We start from the raw sequence: 26,515 nt of genomic DNA on the forward strand, positions 1-26,515 counted from the left end.
GAGGTTTGATTATTTGTATTACATGGATTCTTCAGACTACCTTTTTACATTCTGTGCAAATTTGACAGAAGTGAAGTTGACAGAAAGATTCCAGAGTTCAGCAAGATACACCTGAAGAAGGTCAGAGGTTACATCAACTGAAACGTTGTGAAAATAACTTTCAAAATGAAGAGAGTAGTCCGAAGAATCCAAATATGCCCAAGAGCATCATCTGAAAATTGTGTCCATTTTTTTCAAATTTCTTAGCATGGTTACACGGCGTTGCTCGGGTGAAGAGAGCTGGTATACTAAGGATATTGAGCAACCTTCAGATATAAAATAAAAACAACTTTTCTTCAATCAAAATAGCAGCAAGTGCCCATGTGATCACAAAATCCTGTAATGCAAAAGAGGAAAAGGAGGTGAAAAAAGTTAACGCGCTAGCTGTCACGGCCACAACAACTAATGACATCACAACGAGTTGAAATGACATTTTTTAAAAATATATTCAGATTGTTAGGCGTATAACTTGCAAAAATGTCAACGCAAAAAGTGACCCCTCTTTGCAAGAAACAGTCCAGTTCATCCAGACAAAATGAATCTTTTTGGCCAATTTTTACCTATTTTTAGTCTGAGAGATTGATCTTTCTAACGACACCAAGTTTATCACAGTCCGATGTGTCTGTCAAACGTTTTTGGCAGACATACAAACACACACAGACAGACAAACTAACACCCATTTTCCCTTTTATATATTAGACTAGTGGGGGTACCCGGCGTTGCTTGGGTGTGTGTAGTTGGTAAGGAACCCCGGGGAAAAAAAGTGGTAGTAGCGGGGGTGGGGATCAAAACAACAATAGGCAGTTTGGGTGGAGAGAGGTGTTAAAAAAAGAGGTAGTAGGCAGGCAGGCTCGAATCCATAGCACAAAGGAGAAAAAGAAGGATAAAAAAAAAATTGTAACGTCTTAGTCAATATCTCCATGGCAAAACTGGAAGTTGCGAATGTTGAAATTAAAAGGAGACGATGACTTGCAAAAATATCAGTGAAAAAAGCGACTCCTTGTAGGAAACTGCACAGTTGAGGGTGAAGGAATTAATGTTTTTGGCTAATTTTTCAAAAGTTTGAGGTTTAAAACAATACCGGTTTCATCACATTCCGACGTGTCTGTCGAAAGCTTTTGTGAGACATACAAACACACACATTTTGCCCTTATATATATATTATATATATATATATATATATATATATATATAAAAACCAGCATTACTTTTTAAAAGAGTATCACCCTGAAGTACACAGCAGATTTTCCGCTAGTCTAATCCAACAAAAGTGACTCAAACTAACAAAAGACAAAAGATCTTTTAATAAAAGGTCAAAGTTTACCAAATGAAACTGAAAAATTAATGATTTTGTATGAAAATGCTACGAATCTAAAATGACAAATAAAATATTCAATTATTTCAAATCAAAAGAGTTTTCTCCAGTGAATGGAAATCATGAAAACATTTAATCATTAAACTTGTATCATAATTAAAATAAACATGGAATTTTAATGAGATAAAAATTTCAATCATTTTACACCTTCACTTTTTCCCTGGAAAAAAAGTTCTGATGTAACTGAGATAATGTTTTTATTTTAGATAGAAATTAATGATGAAAAATATTTCCACAAGTAAACATTGATAAAGATATTCCAGGTATCACAAACTAACCTAGTTCACAGATAAATATAGTGAAATTCTTTTCAATTTAAACTTTCAATATTTTATTTATTTTTTTAAAATAAAAATATAAACAAAATTAAATATTTTGTTCTTTACAAAACGTACAATCCTTATTTTGTTTACAGCAGATTTTTTAAAATAGATATTTAATGATTAAGAAACGATTTTTATTAAAATATTCATATATAATAATCAAAGGGTTATTAGATCAATATTTCTTTGGATCTCCTCCCTGATTATCTCTGGCATTGGTTGATATTTTTCCATTTTCTATAAGTCTCAAGAACGTTTAGGTTTTTATATAATATGATAAATTCTTTTTATATTCATTTCTAAATACGAGTCCATAATCATTTTGTTAGTTTTTACTAGTTATTTTCCATAATTGTGTTCAAAATTTCAAATTGAAAGAAAAAAAAAAAACTTAGATTTTTAGCTTAGTTTTTCCTTCAATAGTGTGTGCGATGCCTATAATGAGAATACTCAGCATAATAACATTATAAATTTCAAACCCATATAACTTCCAAAATGTTGATAATTTTAAAATATTCTGAAATTCACTTAAATATGAGAGGGATAATTTCTTTTGGAATTTAAAAAAAAGTGAAAGGGTTATTTTCTTCCTTGTTAGCTTTAAATTTTATTTTGGAATATTTTGAAACAATTTTCTAAGTATTCACACAAAATCCGTTCTTTGGCAGATACTTGTGTTTGCGTAGGTGTTAGGTACAACCTAAAAAATAATAGAGCTATTTTCTTTGGACCAAAGAAAGGAGAGTTATCGTCCTTGAAGGAATGAACAGATCGGCCATGACAGTTTGAGAGGTAAACAAATTATGTCTCAAATCACACACATTAAATCATCACTTATTCAGCAGCTCCTACCTTACCATTTAATCTGTAAGTTGTTCAATAAATCTGTTACAGATTATGCTTGGTCCTATGCTCATTTTTTAGTTGGTATTAAATTGATGAAGCGTATCATCAGACGTTACCGTAAGCAATACCATTATTAAATGAAATGGTTAATTCATTTATGGAGATGGGAATATAGAAAAATGCACAAAAAAAATATAATGTGATCCATTCTGTAAAATTTCTGTTTTCAACTCCATAGATAAATTGACCATTTCATTAAGTAACTTTACAAGCTCACTCTCTTATGTGAGCATTCACCAAACAAGTTGTATTGTACATAACATTAATTCACTATGCAATATTTCGTCCATAATTCAGCAACATGTCTTTACCTAAAACGCAAATGTTACCAATTACACTGTGCAACAAGTTTTTAGGTAAAAAAAAAAAAAAATGTATATACCACATACTTTTCTTGCACCAAAACAAATCATGATACTAAATCTGACCTTTATTTCTCTAAATCAGGCAACGTTTTCAGGTACTACAAATCATATATTTTTATTATTGATTTTAAATGAAAAACACTTATCAGTTTAAACAATATTTGTCCACTTAAGCCTTTCGTGTTGAGTGTCATCGCTACTTTTTATATTCCAGCAATAGTCTGTCAACATGCCAGGGTTCTATTTTCCTTTAAAACGTTTCTCCATCATTGAAATATCCTGATGGAATCTCTCGCCATATTCATCACTCACAACACTAAGATTCTCAGCAAAATTATCGAAAATGCCAATTTTGCAAAATACTGTCCCTAATTCGACAAAAAACAGGCCAGAAATGAATTTTCCATGCTATTGTGCATGTAAAAATGATCAGAGATCTCCTGTACTTGTTCGAGTGTTGCACAGTGTTAGCAACAGGTAAAAGATTAAAAAATAATCTAGAAATATAAAGCAGGAAAATCTAAATTTTTATTTAAATAAAATAAGTATGAGCAATGCAACTGAAATATGAAACATATTCAACAGTTAAAACTGCGATAAGAAATAATAAAATAAGAAATAAATAAGAAATAAGAAATAAAAAAATAAATAAGAAATAAAAAATAAAAATGTAATTAAATCATATACAATTATTTTCAACTTTTTTATCTGGAGAAATCTTTTTATTTTGAAATATTTTATTTTGAAATGCAAACACTTGTGTTGCTTTCTAATCATATCAGAACAGGTCATAATTCTTGACAACAAACAGACATCACAACAATATACAAACACATAAACATTGAGTGCAGACACAAGAAAAAAAATAGTGTTAAGGCATCAGACAAGTTCAAAAGCTGTTAATAAGAATCGATTTAGATTTGAACTTTGAAGATCTCTATGAATATAGTTAGTGGAATTTATTTCTAACGGTATATTTAGTTCATATTATTTGTTTTGATTGGACTATTGTTCTCATCTTGAGTTATTTGTGTAACGTTTAGGTCGGTTTAGCCTTGGACCCTCTTCAGAAATGTTGGTTGTTTGGAAAAAAAGGGAAAAAGTTACTGGCTCCGTAGATATTTTCGTATTCTTGGAGTTAGTCTCTGTAACTATCTACAGAGCCAGTAACTTTCCTTTCTTTTCCAAACAATCACCACCTTGCCTGAAGACGGTCGAAGACTTAAACTGGTATTTTTCATTGAATATTAAATGTTAGTCATTTGTCATTTATTCATTATATGCTCTGTAATTACATTGAGCTTCATAAATAAGGATTGGTATATATATATATAAAAAGGAAATATAAGTGAATAAAAAATATTTCCAGAGAAATATATATTCCGCGTTTCATTCTTGTGAGAATTTGTCAGGCATAAGCCTGACGAATTTTCATGAGAATGAAACGCGAAATAATTGCCATATATATTTTCATAACTTACTACCTAGCTCTACCTATGTATTTAGCACTGTTGAAGTAAATACTGAAAATGTGCGCATAAAATTATATATTTGTATATTAATTTATGTGATCAAATGAAGTAGTCATATATATATATATATATATATATATATATATATACACTAGCAAAGATACACGCGCTCTGCACGGGACTTTGCTGTAAACTTAGGTACTCACAAAGCAAGTACCCAAATTTACAGCAAAGTACCGACCTTAACCTTTGACCTTGAAAAATGGTGTGCACCATCTCTAGGTTGGAAACCATCATCATATCAAGTTTGTTCATGATTCACTCCAGTGGTGTGGGCTGTAGGAGAGTATATATACATAGGCTGTGACCTTGATCTTTGACCTTGAAAAATGGTCTGCACCAACCAATAGGTGGGGGGGGGAATATCATCATGCCAGGTTTGGTCATGATCGGTCCATGTGAGCTGTAAGAGAGTTGTACACACACACACACGGACGCTACAACTCATATATATATATATATATATATATATATATATATATATATATTTCTGAATGTAACTGCGATAGAAATATGTCTTAACTAAAAGTAATTAAGTATTTGTTTAATTAGACTATAATGAATCTATCTTCTGAGAAATTCTTTCCAAGGTTATTCTAAAAGTCGTATTTCATATTCTGACAAATCATGCCATTACAATTACTAAATTTCGAGACTATTCTTCAAAATAAAAGACCAACATAAGTATTTTATTATTATAATACTTGACTTATGTATTTAAACGATTGGAATAAATAATACACCTCCTCTCAATGTGTCACTATGTATTAGTATTAACTGTTTTGGGTGACTACAACACTATTGCAAACAAATTCTGGTTTCGAAAGACACCTAAAGAGATTAGAAATCAAAATATCATGTGCACACTAAAAAATTCTTCACGGTATTAGAAACTTTTAAAAATAAATACCTAATAATATACTGATATATATTGCTGCTGTTGTCATAACAATAATAAAGATATGGTATAAATCTTCATTTAGACAAACATTTTTTGCTACACATTTGAAGGCATATTTCAGTTCTAGCTCGGAGGCAACTGAGCTTCGTCATCAGGCTAGTGTTTTAGTACAAAAGAACATATATATATATATATATATATATATATATATATATATATATATATATATGCCGGCTGTCTACTCAGTTTCGAGTGTGACCACTCTTCAGAGATTTTTCAGGTTTTGTGTATCAAAGACAGAATACTCTGAAAGGCACCTGTGTGTGCCTTTCTTTAGAGTAGAATTGAGCTTGCACAGTATGCAATCCATTTGTTGAGTGCGGTACGGAGAGTCACATGGCACATTGAAGGAGATGATCGGTCCATACCAGATTCAAAGTTTACTTTCTTTTAAATAGAGTGCCTTCACACAATCTAGAAGACTTATCTGAATTTGGAACTGTAAATTTCTGAATTAATTGTTTGGAAGGCAGATTTTTTTGTCTTTTTAAGTTGTAATATTGGTAATCTTGATTAGAAGGAGTTTAAAATCTATTCTTAAAAAAAGGTCTCTTTTTTAAGGATTTTCAAGTGTTTTTAAATTTTGGATCAGGAGTATATGAGTTGAGCATATTGGTGTATTAAGCGATGCTCTTTGTGTAAACAAATCGAGCTTAGGTATTCGGACGATGTCAAAACATTGTTAATTCACTGCCCGCACAGTCATGGAACATGTCTTGGGCAAGAATAGTCTGGCAGCACCTATCCCTCTCCAGACATTACCAAATGGTCATCCATTACGTACTGACTAGGTTCAACATTGCTTAACTTCAGTGATCTAACAGGAACTGGTGTGTCAACGTTATTATGCTGTATACAAAACTTGTTTAAAAAAAAAAACAAAAAAACTTTTTGTATGTGATTTTTTTTTTTTTTTTTTTTTTGTACACTCCCATTTACTTACAAATTTTTTGTATTTTTTCATAAAGAGAATGAAAAATGCCGGACGAATTTTAACAAGTTGAAATACTTGACTATACGTTTAATCAGGTCAAACCATTTTCAAGAAAGCTTGCGCCATTGTTTCTCCAATGTGAATGGCAACTTTTGTTATTCTTCTGCCCCTGACAATTTTGTGTCACGTGCCTTCATTGTTCTTCCATGTAGTTAGGTCAACTATATATATATATATATATTCTTTTCAGTGAATTTTTTCCAACAAATTACCCCTATAATAAAACCGAACTGTAAATATCTATATATAAGTTTTTTCTGTGTGTATGTTTGTGTTGCTTATATCAACAAGTTGAGTTTCGATCAAAGTGATTCCTTTAGCCAGAACTCTATTCAAGGAGTTGAACAGAGTTCCGATTTACAATGCCTCCCCACGGGACAGAGTTAGACACCAGGGTCGTTTTTTAATGTGGAGAAAAGGAACAAAAATAAAAATTGTCTCAGTCGTGGATTTTTCCTCCACTGACAAAACAAAAAATTGAAGTGTAGCATCTGAAGAACAGATACTACACTTTAATCTTGGCCTGAAGAAGTTGAATAAAGTAGTGAAGGGGCTTGCATACACAAAAACTATAACTTGTCTATGTAAACCAAAAAACCTATACATCTACTTCAGCCAGTTCTAATAACTACTTCAGTCTAATATTTTATATATATATATATATATATATATATATATATATATCGTACATGTGATTGGGAACCGCTTGTGAATTTCATACTCCCATAGAACTTCCTCCTTTAGAGGAAGCCAGTTAGACCCGCATAGGGTTAGTGGCGTTTCCATTTTTTTCCAAATTAATATATACTTAGTAATAAGTCTAGATTCTTACATATGAAAGGTGTTAAAAGTTTGCAAATTATAATTTACAACACTTATTCAAACAAGAGATGCAAAATAAAGATAATTATTTCCTTATTCCATTGAGTTTAAAAAAAAAAAGTGGCTATTTTCTTCATACGAAAAAACAACAAACTGGTTAGCACAAAAATTTAAAGCTTCAAAGTTTGTGAGAAGTAATATTCTAAAGAAAATCACACACACACACACACACACACACACACACACACACACACACACTTTAATAAGTTTCCAGCCTTTTTCGTACAGGCATTTAAAATTGTTGATGACTCTTGAAAATTCAGTATGTTATTGCTATACATCTTATGAGATTACTGACCAATTTTTATTTCAGGTTCAAATGAACAGCTACAGCAAGAATTGGAATACACTCTACTAAAGCCTCATTGGTACAGCTGGCGAATTTTAAAAATGCAATCTGGACATAAGGACACTTTAGAAGAATGTTATGCAATAAAATTTTGTTTTAAACTTGGAAAAAATGTAACAGAAACGTATGGAATTCTTCAGGTTGCTTTTAGACAATCTTGCATGAAAGGAGCATCAGTTTTTGAGTGGCATAAGAGATTCAAGGAAGGCAGGGAATCTGTGAGGGATGATGAGAGGTGTGGGAGGAGTAAGGAAGTCAGAACACTAAGTTGATTGGCCAAATAAAGAATTTCATGGATAAGGACCGTCGTGTGTCTATAGAGACAATAAGTGCACAGTTTGATGTGAGTTGAACTGTACACACAATTATTCGTGAGGAAATGAAAATGCGGAAGATTTGTGTGAAGTTTGTCCAGCAAGGAGATGGTCAAGCTGATCAATTCAGATTCAGCAGTTCTTGATGCTCTGGTGACCTGCGATGAAAGCTAGATCTACTGCTATGGTCCAAAGACCGAGTTCTCAGTGGAAGCATGCTGGTGCTCCCAGACCCAAGAAGGCGAGACAGAGTAAATCCACCCAGAAACTTATGATGATCCTTTTTTTTGACAGCACGGAATACTATGTTGAGGTTTTAAGGGAGTTCAGGAAGAGATTCCATTGGAAGAGGCCAGCATTCTTCAAATTTGTCAGTGGCATTTCCATCAAGACAAAGTGCCAGTCAACAACTCCATCCTTGTCAGAGACTATTTGATCAAAAAGGGCATCAAGACAGTTCCTCACCCTCCCTATAGTCCAGACCTCGCTCCCTATGACTTTTGGTTAGTCTCTAAGCTCAAGGAAAACCTTAGAGGTTGTCATTATGAGACAATTGAGGAGATAAAAGAGGCTGTGACAAGGATCAGAGACACTCACAAAAGGACTTCCATGGGGCTTTCCAGAAGTTGTTGGAATGGAATAATAAATGCATTGCAGCTGGAGGAGATTACTTCGAAGGGGACAAGAGTTTCATGTGTGTACTATTAATAAAAGTGCCCTCATGAAAAAAGTCTGGGAAGGCACCTCGTATATATACACAAACACGAATAAAATGAGGCCACAAAGAGGTTATATCATAAATGAATATAATAAAAGGCTTGTCATCCATTAAAATAGAAACCATAGACAACTCGTGACAAGCCACTGGTGATTCAGTATATATATTAAAAATGAAAAAAAAAACGTTTATGAATATATATATATATATATATATATATATATATATATATAAAACTAAATACTTTGTAAAAAAAAAAAAATAATTTTGAATTCTTGAAAGAAAAAAAAAAGTGACTACATTAATGAAAGATCTATATTAAAATAGATGAGAATCCTTAGGTTTAACTACTTTACTAGAGCAAAGAATGAAAAGGAATTTGATTGGGTTTTTCAAATTAAATGAGATTTCTAAATATAAAACTTTTTTAGCAGTTTTTTAAAACTTGCGTTCACCTCTAAGAAGGCTGTCGCCACTTGGATGCAAAGGGCTACTCTTTGGGACGATCCTTAGGAAAGATTAACAACATGTTGGTTTACATTACATTTAAACTTCTGTATATCAGTACAGCCAGGGAAGCAGGTAGCAGGAAAGGAATTACAAAGTCTAGCTGTTTCACAGAAGAAGCTATAAGAGTAGGAGACTTTCTGACGTAGGGATTTCAACAGTGAAGCGGTACGATTTTGTTACTAAGTCAGTTTGTTGGGGATATGTATATCAAGGGGGCACACATGCAACGAGTTCTACAGAGCATAACTCTCTAACCCTAACCTGCATGCCCCGAAAGAAAATTCTTACCCACTCTACCATAAAACGAAATTATTCTTGATAAAAAAGATTTATTCAAGTATATATTTATTAAAAAAAACAAAACAAAAAAAGACTTGGAAATCTTAAGATGGACGACTCTCAGAGTGAATGTGGTGAATTAATAAAAATGGTGAATTTATTATGGCACCCAAATAGTTCTTGGATTGAGGATTCTAGACAGGAAAATATTAATGCATATAATATATATTAGGAAAATATTAATGCATATAATATATATTAGGAAAATATTAATGCATATAATATATATTAGGAAAATATTAATGCATATAATATATATTAGGAAAATATCAATGCATATAATATATATTAGGAAAATATCAATGCATATAATATATATTAGGAAAATATCAATGCATATAATATATATTAGGAAAATATCAATGCATATAATATATATTAGGAAAATATCAATGCATATAATATATATTAGGAAAATATATTAGACAAATATTCGGTACAGTGACAAGGATGACCATACACCCCCCCTCTCCTAACAATTCTGAATGTTTTTGTGCCTAATTTTTTTTTTTTTTTCGATAAATGCAAATTTTTTTTTGAAATGAAAAAATTTTACAAATATTCTGCACCGAAAGGAAAAGCTGACCTGACCAGTGATTAGTAATAGATGAAGATTTTAATTGGATCTTTTACCTTTAATTAAAAGATTAAGAAAACGCCTGCACCTTAGATGATGATTGATCGAACTAATTGTATAAGTCGTGTAATTTATAGAGGACGAGTGACCTTTAGATATTAAACAAATCCACTGATCCAGAAGAAACACGCAGCAATAGATGTCGAGATGGTATGCTTCGAGGGTGAATTCTGCTCAGATCAATCAAATGCACTTTTAAAGCAACTAGCGGGGAAGGGAGCGCCCGGCTTTGCCTGGTCATAAAATATGCTTAAATGATATTTTAATTAGTCCAGATTTCGTATATATCATTATAGTGTCGTTATTTCAAAAGTAGAAAAAAAAAAAAACACTATTCGGGTACCATCAGCTAGAATCGAAACTGAAAGTAAAACTGTAGCATTCAAAGTTAGCGACCTTACCACTGTAATAACGTGACACAGATTAAAAATAAACTAAGACGTATAAAATGTATAACGGTTTTTTCCATTTTAACTTTTTTTGGCCCCTTAAAAACTATTTTAACCAATAAAAGGATGGTCCATTAAAAATCCAATCGTTTGAGGCCCCTAACGCTGCTCTGAGACTTTAAGTTTCGGAGAAGATAGAGTTTGATAATATGGAGACAGACACAATGTCTTTTATTAAATTACTATTACACTCCTTTATATAAAGCTTTAGGGGAGGGCCTGCTAGTGTTGTTCAACTAGTTGAAGATATTTGCTGGATACTTTTCTCTTTCAATAGAGTTATGATACATCCATGGAAGAAAGGGGCAGAAACATTTTTATTTTAAACTGTATGTCTATATAATTATAAAAGTCTGTGGACTTTGCGCCCTTGCTCGAACCTTGTCTTCAACTAATGAGTGATTCTATCTTTTAAAAAGGGATGACAGGTGAATATATATGTGTGTGTGTGTGTGTAACTCAAAAAGGCTAAGGAATGAGGGTGAAGAGTTGTATGTTTCGGTTTTGATTCTAGCTGATGGCAGCCAAGTCATACATATATATTTTTAGTTTTCATCTCACTACTATAAATTAGGTACAATATAATAATCGATAGAGAATTGTCTATGATAATAGATGCGTAATCTGCATGAATTAAAATATCATATTTAAGCGTATCTTATGACCGGTCATCACCAGGCGGCCTGCTAGTATTTCTCTCTCTCTCTCTATATATATATATATATGTATATATATAGTCTGTTTATTATCCAAACATTATTCTATTAAAAAAACATGAGAAATTAGCAAAACCACTTATTGCTCAAGAGTCTTTCATTTCATCTTTTTTTGTCTTTGTTTTAAATCAGATAAATACTTGTTTTTTTAATTTTTAATTCATAAATAATATTAAGCTAAATCAGCAAACGTGTTGATAGAGAGAAGGTGCTGATTACTTGACGAATGCATGGAGGAGGGAAACTAACTACATTGTGTAAACCTTCTATTGAAGTGGATAAGAGAGTTTATATAAATGAAGGTAAAAAATAGGATTTGTAAATATAATTTTGTAAACATCAAAACTATGTTGTCACACATAAACACACACACACACAAAAAAATACATGTGAAATTGTCCCATAAGTTTATTCATATACATTTGAAACACTTGATCAGCTGTCTACTAAGCTCCAACCCCTGTCCCATCGTCGCAATGTTACATCCCTGTGCCTGTTTTACAAGTATTTTAATGGAGTGTGTTCTGATGAACTCAGTGCACTTGTGCCCCGTCAATGTACATACCCTCGACAAACCTGCTTAGCAACAAAATCACACCATTTCACTGTAGAGGTTCCTAAATGCTAGAAAGCTTTCTACTCTAATAGTTTCTTCCCTCAGATAGCTATACTTTGGAATTCCCTTCTTGCTACCTGCTTCCCTAACTGTACTGACATGCAGAAGTTTAAATGAAATGTAAACCAACATCTTGCTCATCTCCTCTAAACATGGTCCCAAATAATAACCCTTATGTCTAAGTGGCCATATGCTTTGTTTGAGGTGAACAGGAGTAAAAAAATAAATAAAAATAAAAAGCTAAGATCCACATGGACTAAATCAGCAAACAGGTTGATAGAGGAAAGGCGCTGATTACTTGACGAATGCAGAGAGGAGGGAAACTGACTGCATAGTTTAAACCTTGAATGCAAGCTAAGTGGATAAGAGTGTTTATATACAAATGAAGGTATAACACAGGATTTGTTAAAGTAATGAAATTTGTAAACATCAAAGCTATGTTGTGACAAAAAAAAAAAGTACACACACACTTGAAATTATCTAACAAGTTTATTCAATATACATACGAAACACTTGATCAGCTTGACGATGCAATCTACAAAAGCTTATTCAGATAAACTATTTACTAGATAATTTGTTGATAATTTCTCTATCAATAAAAGACGAGAATGTCAGGTTGAATTAATTACTGACAATTTATTACTTAATAGAAAATTGCACATATCAGTAGTTTGAGCAGATCAGTGGATTAGTAGTCATAATTTCTGCCAAGCTTATACTAATCTGCAACATTTTTTAAGCAGTTTATTGGATTAATAATAGTTGAGAGACAAAGTAAGTGAAAGTTATCAGGTAAGAAATAAGAGTAAGCTGCTTCAATAAATAACCTATCAAGTTTTTGTGAAGATTATCAAGTTTCCTAAAATTTCTAATCGGCAACATGTTAAGTGGTTTTGTTAATTTTTCATTTTTTTTTTTTTTTTTTTTTTTTTAGATAGAAATCACTCCAGACAAGACATGAAGTCACTTGATCTAAGGAACTAAACATAGAACTTCATGGTCAAAAACTTGCCAACGATAAGTGTTAGATGGAATAGATTCTGACCCAGAAAACAGCAATTCTTTCCTCTTTGTCAGAAACATCTCTCCTGGAATGTGAGGACTAAAGGACAAAATAAGGGAAGCAGCTGCTGAAAGTAAACCCAAGATCCACCTTTACTCTCCTTGTTAATATATAATTACTAGAGTATTCGTCCTGTCACAATTGTCAAGAAAATAATGTTTTCTTTCAAAGAAATAAAGCATTGACAAATTGTAGACAACATCTATTGTTACAATTAGTTACATAAAAAATACCAACCTCTCACTGTAGAGGTCTCTAGATGCTGGGCAACTTTTTATTCTAATAGTTTATTCCCTCAAACTGCTAGACTTCGAAATTTCCCCCCTTTCCTGCTTCCCCGACTGTACTAACATGCAGAAATTTAAATGTAATGTGAACAGATATCTTGCTGTTCAACTCCCTGCTTAGTGCCCCTGTAGGCATAATCCTAAATAATAGACCCTTACATTTAAGTGGCAATATGTCTTGTTTGGGAGTGAATAAGAAAAAAAAAAAAAAGCAAAAAAAAACTTAAATTTCAAGCTCAGATGAGTTGTGGCATCGGAAGGTATAATTTCAAAATCTCTCTTTATTTTAAAATCTTCCAATATTCCGACTGTCTGTTGATTCGTTGGGAATAATAAATCCAACTCAGATTTCTTAGCATTTTTACAAGTCCAACCGACTTCTTAAAAAAAAAAAAAAAAAAAAAAAAAAAAACCTCTAAGACCTTGCAACACTAATAAAAAATTGCTTCCAATAAAACATGAACACTAAATATTTCTGTAAAGTGAGAAAGTGCAACTGGTTTGCATTTGAGGAGAGATGTGAGAAAAAAAAATTCTTGTCGGACTTTTATATATTTTCTGATGGGAAAAGGTGGTTTGATTTTAAGAGTGGGGTTCAGTGGCACAACATGGACAAATACCTTTAATCTACATTTCAGGAATCATCTCACTGAATACACTCACCACTGATGGTATCCTATACTAGAGGATTAAAAACAAAACAAAAAAAAATTAAAGATAAATAAAAAGTGATTTTTTAAAAAATAAATAAAAACGGATAATTGAATAAAATAAATAAAAAATAATAATAAAAAAAACAAAAAAACAATGAAATAAAACAATATCCATAACGTACCAGTGACACCCGGGAGATGTTATTTTACTTTCATTTTATTTTTTATATTTTTAAATTAAACTTTTTGTTTGAAGCCATCTTCCAGTTGAGGTCTGGTTGGTATTTTTCCCTTCTGTGTCTTTCAAACCTTACAGATCCTTCATGACCATTTTTGGTGGTACCAACTGATACTGATGCCACCTGGGGATGGGGGGGGGGGTTCAGTTTGTGGGATTTTATATATAGATAGATTATATATATAGATAGGTTATATATATAGATAGGTGGGATTATATATATAGATAGGTGGGATTTTATATATAGATGTTCCAACGTATCTCCCTAGCTCCCATCTGAGGCAAAATCATGTCTATTATGACGTCATTGTGCAACATTTAATTTAAAACGTAAAGGGTTTTAGTCTCAATATTTCATGTTTCATACGAAATATCAGACATATGCTCGGCACTTGTAGGAATGAACCATGAGTTGGGTGTTTCATCGCACCTCCCTAGCTGTTATCTCAGACAACGCCATGTTTATTATGATGTCATCCCGATCCATCTAATAGTTTCTTATTTCTAGTTTGTACATGAATTATTTATTCTTTTGTTGTTGGTAGATTGTTTATTAGAATGTAAAATATTTTTATAATAATAAAAGAAATAACAAAATATCCAATTTAAAATGTAAAAACGAAAAATTTATTAATAACTCAGATTAAAAACAAAAATAATTATACAAATTCTTAAAAATCAATTATTTAAAAAAAAAAAAAAAAAAGAAAAGGTAGTTTTTGTGCATGCAATTATAGATTTAACTGGATGAGGTTTTGTGTAAGATAGTAAGATATTTTTTTCATAAGTTTTTTTTTTTTTTTTAAATATAAAGAATACTATCACCTATTCGCAGATCCCCATATATGGCATCGGCTCTTAATGCTATCGCATAATATGCCGGTATAACATTATAACGTCATAAGAAACTAATATTCAGTAAAAAGTGTTCCTATTTCCTTGCCTCCCCGCTAGAGCAGAGTTAGACACAAGGTCGGTTTTTAATGTGGGAGAAATTCAGAAAGATAAGGATAACATAACCGGACTACAACTTGGATGTCTTCAAATCCAATGTTAACAAATTCCTAATGAACCGCCTCCTTAAGTAAACTTCATCAAATCTCCACACTAACGTAATATACTTGCAATAACCCTTATCCCTGAGTGGCTTCCGGGCCTTGATAAGTGGTGATCACTGTGTAAAAAAAAAAAAAATAAATAAAAAAAATAATTTTCAAAATGTCCGACTTGAATTGTAGAAAAAATTCTTAAAACCATGCCGACGACAACTGTAAAAAGTCTGACTCTCGTCTTGTAATTCAAGCTTATTCATAACATGACAATTCTAACTCTCAAATAGTCCGACTCTCAACATGGTCGCATTGACTTTACTTTTCTTGTTAATAATAGCTTGTAGTCTAAAAAAAAAAAAAAAAAAAAAAAATGAAAACACTCCCACAACATTCACGTTATTAGTACAACTTTTTAACTTCAGTGTTCTCTTTTCTGCCAAATATTAGACTGATTTGTACACAATTAGTCTTTATCACAGCCACCGTTCATATGCAGATTATATTTTGAAATCACACCTCCCTTTTATCATTATACTAAAACTGAATTAACGTTTTTTTCTTTAACGCTTTTTCCTCAATATATTGTAAACACAAAATACATGCTAAAATCTTCATTTTTTTTTATTGAAATAAGTTTGAAAAAAAAAAAAGCAAAAAACAAAACACTTCCATTTTAATTATTCGAATTATCCACAATTTTCAATTAACTCAAGTGACTCATAAAATAAAAATGTTGGAAATAAACAAAAGGGAATATCATCACATGTTGTAAAACTATTTAACCCATAGCTGGAGAGTAAAAGAAATAGAGAGCTAACGAGCAGAACGAAACACATTTTGTATTTTTATTTTTAAAAATTTAACTGGCTTTGGAAATTCACACAATCTAACCAAAGCTCAATAGATAACTCAACGGGTCATTTTTTTTTTTTTTTTCAAGTAACTTTTTAAAATGCTTAAAATTATAGCGATGTGTCTACCTGGCATTTTATTGTGAATTCATTACAGAAATAGCTGATCAAAGATTCTGTCACTAAAAACTCATTGATTACATGAGTAAAATAATATATATGATCTTTTCTTAAACATATATTCAGTATATTTTTAACGTTATAATTAATATATGTTAAAGAGGTGAATATGCAACGCTAAATCTAACTAACAAGTTCAATTTCTTTAATTTCAGCTTTTGACAAGTCGGATGTCTTGTATCTATATATTAAAGCTGGCACTAATAGGCTGACATACAGACAGACAGTGATTAGGGTATTCAACAGTGATAGCTACCTCCACCAAGACAGTATTCATGTAGGGGTCAGGCTTCGCAAAGAGAAAGCACAACAATAAATCAACTTTACATTCAAACCAAGAAATAAATAACAAAACAACAATATTAAAGCTGGAAGAACTCAGCTGCAAGAGAAATACACAAAACAGTCAGAAAAAAAAGAAGAAAAAAAAAGAAAATAGAAATTAGTTTTATGGATCAAATAGATTTCAGCCACCCCCAAATAAGCAACAACCAAAAGAACGATATTTAATTAAAATTTTTTTTTTTTTTTTTTTTTGACTTTTCATTTCCGGTTTTATCATTTATGACAAATTCAATATTTTTATTGTTACAAATTTAATTTTTTTTTTTTCTTTTTCTAAATACGCTTTTCAAAGTGTATGATACTCTGAACATTATGCTTTCATTTAAAAGTGTTTTTCTTTCTAATATTTTTTTCAGTTTGTTTATGCATTTACATTATTTGGACTACTCTGACTACTGTTCTTTCGAAAGCTGCATGGAATTTGGAATGGAACCCTATTTATGGAATCCATAGGGTAACATGCTCTAATTTCGTCAGCCATGACCAAATCATAAGTAATTCGCAAGACAAAAAGGTCAGAGGTTAGATCAACCATATCGTTGTGAAAATAAAACTCAACACAAAAAAATGTTAATTTGAGAAGACTGTTCAGTTGTCTTCTATTGTCTATAGATAAAAGGAAATCTGTTTAGAGTAATCTCCCTTTGTTGGTTTTGCTGTTATGTTTCCTTTGACAAGATGGCGGTTTAGCTGAGACTGGGTGTCTGAAGAAGGAGTATATATCAACAAGAACAGTAGTCTAAAGAAAAAAAAAAAATCATATCTCAAAAAATCAGAAACAAAACTATGCATTTAAAAAATTTTTATGAATAAGCTTTTCCTTAAAAATATTCATATAACGAAACATGTTTGTAAATAAAATTATTTTTTAGGCTATTAGTTAAACCGTTTTATAAATAAATCCACTTTTTTTTTATTAATACATCATAACACTTTGTTCATACTTTAACTGAAAGTAAAAAGAAAATTGGTAGTTGTTGCTCATTCTAGGGTACTTCAAATCTATTTGATCGAGTTTTATTTTTCCACTTGATTCATGACAATATAACAAACAAATTATTATGGTCTTTACATTATGGATTGGGCAATGCTGAGCTTGGTTAGTACTTGGATAGGTAGCTATTTAGGGATATCTGGAACTGAAAGTAACTGTAAAAAGGTCACTATCTCTAATATTAAAGGAAAGGTATGAATCGACACCCAATGGTTCCAATGCTGTCCAATAGCAGTGTCCAAAGTCAAGGAGAAAGGGTGACAAGAATTTTTAATAGAATGTACTGGTTTATACAGGTGTACAAATGTAAGGAAGTCCACCCTATATAATCAGCATTAGATTGTTAAAACTCTTGGGGGAACTAAATATATGCAACTAATATATATCATTGTTATGTATAATGCTGCTTTTTTTTTTTTTTTGTCTGGCACAGGTAATATAATCAAACTAAAACTAGAAAATATGGTAGGATTCATTTTTGTTGAGCATAAAACTATTTCTAGCTCTTCTACATTTTTTTGCTAACTGAAAAAAAAATGTAAATGTGAAATGAAGATGAAAAAAGAAAATCTCTTTTGGTTGTCACATGTGCTTACGTGAGTGATAATACCATTAAATAAACAGTTAATTTGACAGACAGATCTGGGAATAAAAGAAAACCTCTAAGTGAAAAATGAGATGCATATATTTAATGATATTATCAACACAAACATAAATGTCAACAACAAAAAAAGTAGCATGAGACATAATATACACTCCAATGTAAACTAATATATATCACATTAGCTACCAAATTTTTATCTACTTTGTGATGTAGCACAGAAGGAAACATGGAGGGCGAAATAGGTTTTGTCGTAGGTTGATGAAGTGTGGCAATGTGCCATAGAGTCCAATATGTGTGTTTTTCTCTCTTTCTGAACCATCTCTTCCTTGCATTGTCTGTTTTTATGTTTCATTACATCAGCATAAAATCAGTTTTAACGATTTCATATGTATATGTTCCTATGGAAATACATTTTATTTCCTTATAATATATACCAATCCTTATTTAAGAAGCTCAATGTAATTACAGAGCAATATAGTGAATGAATGACAATAGAAAATAGAATAAAAACATTGCCGGATTGATTTTTGCTATTTCTTCTGATGAGTTAAGGGCAAAATAGATTCACTGATTGATATAATAATTAAGTGATTGATTTTGCGCTACGAAATAGATACTGTCAAGAATTGTAAATGTCAACTGAATTAAAGGAATAAATTATAAGATGGTCAACATCATGAACTTTGGAATATAGTCTTTAGTCATTTATTTACTATATATATATATATATATATATATATATATACACACACACACACTCAATTTTTTTGTGTGGATTGATATTCATATTAAAAACCCTTTTGTTCCATTTATTTTAAAAGAAACAACTTTATTATATATGGGTCGTGGAATTGCATTCATCTGCAAAAGATCTAGCTAATTTGCATATTCTTTTAAACATTCATTTTAATTTTTATTCCCTATTAGTTTTTCGTTTTTTTTTATGGAATGATCATTTTTAGTTAATTATTGCGTGTAATTATATTCATGCAGATATTCTACATGATGTATACTTGTGTAATACTTGTGTAATATTTTATAGTAAACACAAACCTCTTTCTATATATATTTATGTATGCGCATATATATTTGTTTAAAAAAGTTTGCCTACCAAACTCCTGTCAATTTTTGGTCTACAGACATGAAACTTAATATATAGAGTATTCGAACCTATGCAAACCTTTATATTTGGGTTTTAGTCAGGGAAAATCTGTGCAAAAGTGTGAAAATTAAAAAAATGGAATTTGCCAGTTGAAGGTCAAATGACAGCATTACGAATATACAAGCATAACGCAATAGCTATTGGTTCATGCTTTAATTTTTAGTCTTGCAGCAAACATGTCTTCATAGCTCAGGAATTAATGTAAAAAAAAAAAAAAAAAAAAAAAAAAAAGAAAAAGTAAAGTATAGGCTAAACGTTTTAGTTTTTGGTTTCGATTCTTGGTGGTGGCATACAAGTCATTTTTTAAACAGCTTTTTAAATCATTACTATATAATAGGTCCAATATAATATAATAATAAATACGAAATCTGCATTAATCAAAATATCCTATTTAAGCGTATTTTATGACCGAGCAATGCCAGGCAGCCTGCTAATATATATATGCATACTCGCAGGCTGCCTGGCATTGCTCAGTTATAAAATAGGCTTAAATATGATATTTTAATTCATGCAGATTTTGTATTTATTATTATACAGCTAATACTCTTATTATTATTATTATTATTATTATTATTATTATAGGATGCCATCAGCTATAATCGAAACCAAAACATATAAAGCTCCAGCCTTAGTCATTACCGTTTAAGCTATCATCAGATAGTTAAAACAGACTTTAATTATAAATGTATATTTGTGCATGCCTAGAAAAGCACTTTAGGTCACCCTATGGCTGCCAAGTTCCAATTATTTTTTTTTCTTTTTTCAATTTTGACATCTAAGCAGCTATTTTTATCAGCTAAAGACCAGATCAAATTTGTTCCATGGATCCAAATCCCCTATATATCATGTTTCAAGTTTGTAGACCAAAAATTGAAAGAGGAGTTTGGTAGAGACTGTTCCTCAGACAGAGAGACAAGATCACTTTTATATAATTTAGTAAATGTTCTGGATGCGTTGAAAAAAGATTTTTAATTTTTTTTATTCCGCCCAAATAGATCAGAGAGGATTGCGAATTGCATTGTTATGATGACTGATCTTATGCATTCATGACCTGAAAGTTTCATGTCTATTGCAGATAATGACGGTATGAGACTAAGAAAGCAATCTCTGTCATGAACATATGTCAGAAGCAGAGTTGCGTCATAAAATTCCTGGCAAAAATGCATTGAGAATGATGGTGACTATGTAGAAAATAAATTATGCAGCATAAATGATTACTCGTTTTAATGGTACCACTCCTGTTTTCGAAGGTCTCCAACTTTCTTATTTAAAAAATATGAGGATTTACTTTTGGAACGACCCTAATATATATATATAATGTAAATATTGAATAATATAATTTATAAAACTCACTATGCATATCTGTCTCCATATTTTACACTAACGGGGGGTGAGGTTCACCCGGCTTTGCCTGATCGTAAAATACGCTTAAATATGATATTTTAATTTGTCCAGATTTTGTATATATTATTATAGAGTCGTGATTTCAAAAGTAAAAAACAAAAAAATTATTTCAGTGCAATCAGCTAGAATCGAAACTGAAAGCAAAATTGTAGCATTCAAAGCTGATGACGTTACCACTGTATCAACATGATAAATCATGAACGGATTAAAAATCAACTAAGATGAATATACAAAATGTATGATTATTTTTTCAATTTTAACCCCTCAAAACTATTTTAACTGGTTAAAGACCCATAAAAGAACGGTCCATAAAAAATCCAATCATTTGAGGCCCCTAGCATCACTTTGCGACTTTTAGTTTCAGAAGAGATAGAGTTTGAAAATATGGAGACGGACAGAGATAGTGAGTTTTATAAATTATATTATTCAATACTTACACACATTATATATATATATCTTATTTGTAGTATTCCGAATTTTACTGGGTTTATATAATTCAGTAACCGTTCATACACCAATAAATTTTAAGTCAAAAAGTGATGACTTAAACTGTAAGCTACAAAATTATATTTCATAATTGATGAAATACACTATTTGTTGCTATCAACGCATTCTTTGAAGCCTTGGTTTTTGCTAAAACAATATATATATATATATATATATATATATATCAAGTTTGAACATTTATTTGTTTTATTTTGGACGTTCATAAGAGATTAAAGCCCTTTATATCTAGATATTCCAAACTAATTAAAGTATACTCATCTTCAGAGGGAAACAATTCATAGAAATTGTTAAAAATAAGTTTTAATTATTATTTGAAAGTTGTTGTTTGTTTGTTTTTGTTTTTTTCTTTCAATTGCAATTTCTTCGTCCTTGGGTGAGACATTTAAAGCACAACATTAAAAGTCAAATCCAAATAACTATTACAAGCTATTCGTTGAACACAAGCTGTTAATTTTACTCATAGATGGGGGAAATACTTTCATAGCTTTCCTCTCAATGGCATTAGTCCCAAACTGTTTATATCTAAGTGTATTTGTTAACCAAGTTTATTGATTCCATACTGCAATTAAGCCATTAGCAGCCATCTTGTTATGGAACTTTGAAAAATGAAATATTTTCAATGGAATTGAAGCGAGTAGATCATTGAATTAAAAAAATAATTTGACCCACCTGCCTGAATGAATGAAAACAATTTTTTTTTTTTTGCCATGATCAAGTGGATAGTGGTCAAACAAAAGCCATATATATATATATATATATATTAGTGTTGGGACAATTAATCAAAATCGGGAATCAAAAAAAATAAAATAAAAAATAAGGAACTTTTTGGCGTATCTGAATCGAAAAAATCTGTCTATATTCCGATACCAAAACATATTCCTTTAATTATCTTTTTTTATTTGATTAAAAAAAATAATCTTCCACTGCTTGTAGTAATAATACAATAATAATATTTGATTTAAATCTATAGGTCACTTCACCATACAAGAGCGTTTTTACATTTGAGAAAATATATGCAGATTTAATTTTTTTTTTTTTTTTTACAGTAATCGGAAAAAATAACGATTTTATACTTAAATATTTAGAAATTTATAAAGAATCGGAATCAGTAATTGTATCGGAATCAGGAAAAATGTTGGAATCGTCCCATCACTAATGTAGTTTTCAAAAAGCTTGTCAAATACAAACACAAAGCAAATAGAAAAGATGCTGTTAAAAATGGTAATGATGATTCCTGCAATAAAGCGTCAGTGGCAATAGACAAAAGAAAGCAACAAATAATGGGTAAACATTGCAGAGGTACATTTAGAAAATATAACAAAAAAAAGTGAAATCAAACAATCAAATACATTAAAATAATTGCTTTTAATGAAAGCCAAAATGTTCAATATATACAAATGTTGGCTAGTTGTTTGCTTTACAAGATTTTGAAGTTATTTAATGTCAATATATATATAAAGATATATATATATGTATATATGTTAGGTCTTATTTATAGTGAGAGTCTTAGAGAGAGATGATGTAAGAGAGATTGTTCGTGTTATAAAGAGATTTATATATATATGTTCATACTTAGAAGTGTAGTAGAAGCTCTTAGAGTGAGGAAACAGTGTTCAGACAGTCTTAGTGTTCACATTGTAGATATGAGATGTGTATGTAAAGACATTTTAAACCACATGATATAGATAAGACATATAATGACAATTTCCACTTTACCTTTTGGTAGAATTACAACACAAAGACGACGTTTATAAAAACACATGATGGGTTTATTTCCATGGACTGGCCGGTGGCTTTGCTTTCAGGAATTCAAAGTTTTACATTCTATGTTTCAAAGGTGACTGTCTCGCTTCTAGACGTTCGACTCCCAACTCCAGACTATCGTCTGTCGTCCCCAGACTCCCTCTAACTCTCTCTCTCTCTCTGTTTCTGTTTCTCCCCACTTAACTCTAAAGTTTCTAACTATATCGAGAACTTCCCATTTTCCATGACGTCATACACATGTTAAAACATGTGTCTTCTTTCACGTGTTCTGGAAATGTGTGTCCAAAACTTTTTCCTTTGTTTACAAAAGGAATTTTAACCTATATTCCCAGTAACCTATATTTCCAATATGTTAAAACATGTTTATTAAATTATCTTATAGTTGCATTCTTCAATTGAATTTTCATAACAGAATTGACAATGCACATTCTTTTCTTAAAACCATTTTATCTCTAAGCTAAACAATGGTTTGTTTTTTACATTCCATTTGCTAATTCTCTCTCGTAATCTATTTCTAAACCTAAATTACGAGGTTCGAATTTCGTCTATTCTATTCCATTTTAACTAAATCTCTCTATTTTTATACTTACATGAAAAGGGGACAGCCCTTATCATGTAACATATATATATATATATAACTTATCTCTACATTAATAAAATGGAAACGATTATTCCTACGTACAATAAAACACCATAGCAAAAGAAACACTGGGGCCAGACATTAATCCAAAATGGCCAAGTTACCTGCATGCATATCATGCATGTTTTCCCCTAATAATCATTCGATTTAATTACAATTTGTAAATTGCTACAATTTCTCTGCTCTAATTCACTCTCCCATTTACTACATCTTTAGAGGCAGTAGCAGGGCAACTTACCCATTAATCATTTTCTACTTTCACTTCCCCAGTCATCACTGGAGCTATTATTTCATAGTCTACGCTTATCATGCTTCACCATAATTAACTAGTTTGGCTATTATATTCTTCTATATTCACACACACAGTCCATTACCTTACTAACTACTAAACACTTCCCTGCTAGTTGAATATAAGTAACAAATAATGATACATTTATGTTAAAACTTTAAAAAAAAAAAAAAATGGTTGAAAGTTTCCCCATCTTTAGAAACGATTTCATCATCTCTGCGTTGGATGAGAGACGTCTTAGGATACTTCATCTGTTATACATGATATTCTCAAATCTGATCAGAACTATAGTGTTTATGCACTAATAGTTTTGGGTATGAAGTAAAAATCTTCCTTCAATATGATGAATAGGGCTAGGACAACAGAATATTCTTTTCATTGTTTTGATACTCGAGTATATATCTGTTGATATCTTCTATGTTTTATGGAGTGATGTGGTTCTCGGTGGATTAACTGTGTCAAACTGTGTCGGATATATACTTGAGTGTTAAAACAAGGAGAATATTCTGTTGTCCTTGCTCTAACCCGATGAAACTAGTGTCCTCTCAACAGCAACCGATCGATGCTTCTATTCAGTCTCGAAAGACAAAGGATACCCCTGTAGGGGCCAGGTCAGAGTGAACCTGGGAGCAATGGCAATTAAAGGGTGGCTCCACATTCCCCAAGGCCCGCAAGGTGGGGGCCTCACCATCGGATATAGTTTTAGGTCATATCCAGGACCTGTAGTACCGGTTAGGGTCCCAACTATGGATTAAATAGAATCTGACTTTAAAAAAAAAAATATATATACTCCATTAAAATCGTTCCTCAAAATAACTAGATTCGGCATTAAATAACCTGAAAAAGGTTGATATGCCGTAAAACAAAAACAACCAACCTGTAGGGGCAGTTGCGCATGTAATTGTGAGGCAAGGGTCGCGCAATCCCTAATCACACCTCGCCTGAATCGACAATGTTTGGGTCCATTGGCAAGGAGAAGACCAGGACGACTGAAAACAATGCCGAGATAAGCGGAGAGCACATACAGCACCTGGAAGTCCCAAATGGTCACCCATTTAGTACTGACCAGGCTCAACATTGCTTAACTTCGGTGATCTAGCAGGAACCGGTGTTTCAACGTGATTATGCCGTATATCCTCTCAACAGAAATATCAAACAAACAGCAACAGAATGTTTAATTGAATATAGTCCTCTAAACCTGTGAAGAATTAATAAAAAACAATGGCTAAAAACAGATTTCATTTAAATATTTGTAATATTTTTATTTTGGGTAGATTGTTATGAAACTCGATCATATGACTGGTTCGTTGATGGTTTTATTTAATGGCATATCAACTCTTTTTGGGTTATTTAATACTGAATCCAGTAATTTTGGAAAATGTTTTTATACTTCAAGTTCTTCATATCTTCAAATATTTATTCATGGTGTTTGGTTTGGTTGTTTTGTAGAGAGAAAAATTGTTTTTATTTTACAGAAAATGATCCGAGTTTTGCAAAGGGTTAGATAAAAAACAAGATTAATATTTAGTGCATTAGGACAGTACAACTGGAAAGACGTTACCTGTCACTGTTTTATCGTTATTTTCATGGCAAGTGCTCGTCTAAGTTCCAACCTATGGTCCCCCCTCGCCAAACATTCACGAGAAACACTCGTCTAGCTGAAAACACCATCAATAATTCCCCCCACCCCACTTTTTATCTGTGCCTTAACCTAAACGTAGATTCCATGAAAAAAGCTTCTTTCTTAAAACCGTACACCTGTGGAACTCTCTTCCGTTTATCTGCTTTCCAACTGATTACAATATGGTCATCTTCAAGTCTAATGTAAACAAGTTCTTGATGAACCGTTCCCCTTAAGTAATCCAATTTACGAAATTTACACTTCTTACGATTACTATTATATTGTCCTTTTGACTACTGTACACTCTTTGACCCTTATCCTCGAGTGGCCTCTTGGCCTTGATAAGCGGCGATTCCTTTATAAAAATAAAAATAAAATAAGACTCTTTTCCAACAAATTATTTAGGTAATCGTCAAAAGCAGATATTTTGGAAAAAAAAACTTTTTTTTTTTTAAATAACACATATGAAAAAACAAAAAAACTATTCATAACAAAAAATGATTATGCACTGAAATAAATATTAATACCCGTATATAAGGACTGGTAAGAATTATCTCCCCATCTACTTGCAAGTTTTACACACATTCAAAAATAGATTTAAACAAAGGCTTATCATTTTATACATTGTTGGGCAGATTTGGAACACAAACATCTTTTCTGGTCAATGCGGCTTCGAGCATTAAGAGTTAAAACATCTTTCTTTGTTGCATAGTTTGCAACATGATCAGTTGTAGAGTAGATTTAGTAGAATGGAATTGACAGAGAATAACACTGGATTAAACAAAGACATGCATCGGACTTGGTAGGAGAAATCAATATTGATCGGAAGAACTTAC

The 26,515-nt window shown here is 31.4% G+C and overlaps 1 protein-coding gene and 1 pseudogene across 16 annotated transcripts in view; both read right to left on the bottom strand.

Moving 5' to 3' along the window:
• LOC145248306 (endophilin-B1-like) overlaps window positions 1-26,515 on the bottom strand; it is a 407,921-nt gene that overhangs the window by 164,955 nt on the left and 216,451 nt on the right. For 7 of the 16 annotated variants that reach the window (XM_080110204.1, XM_080110203.1, XM_080110200.1 and 4 more), the window contains one exon: window positions 16,606-16,638. The exons of the other annotated variants lie outside the window; for them this stretch is intronic. In XM_080110204.1, the coding sequence (XP_079966330.1) occupies window positions 16,606-16,638 (33 nt within the window). The remainder of the gene's footprint in view (window positions 1-16,605; window positions 16,639-26,515) is intronic. 16 annotated transcript variants of the gene reach the window in all.
• LOC145248590 (5S ribosomal RNA) lies at window positions 25,077-25,193 on the bottom strand (annotated as a pseudogene).

Source organism: Euprymna scolopes, chromosome 26 (genome assembly GCF_053919585.1).
Source record: "Euprymna scolopes isolate OS-2025 chromosome 26, ASM5391958v1, whole genome shotgun sequence".
NCBI classification, from domain to species: domain Eukaryota; kingdom Metazoa; phylum Mollusca; class Cephalopoda; order Sepiida; family Sepiolidae; genus Euprymna; species Euprymna scolopes.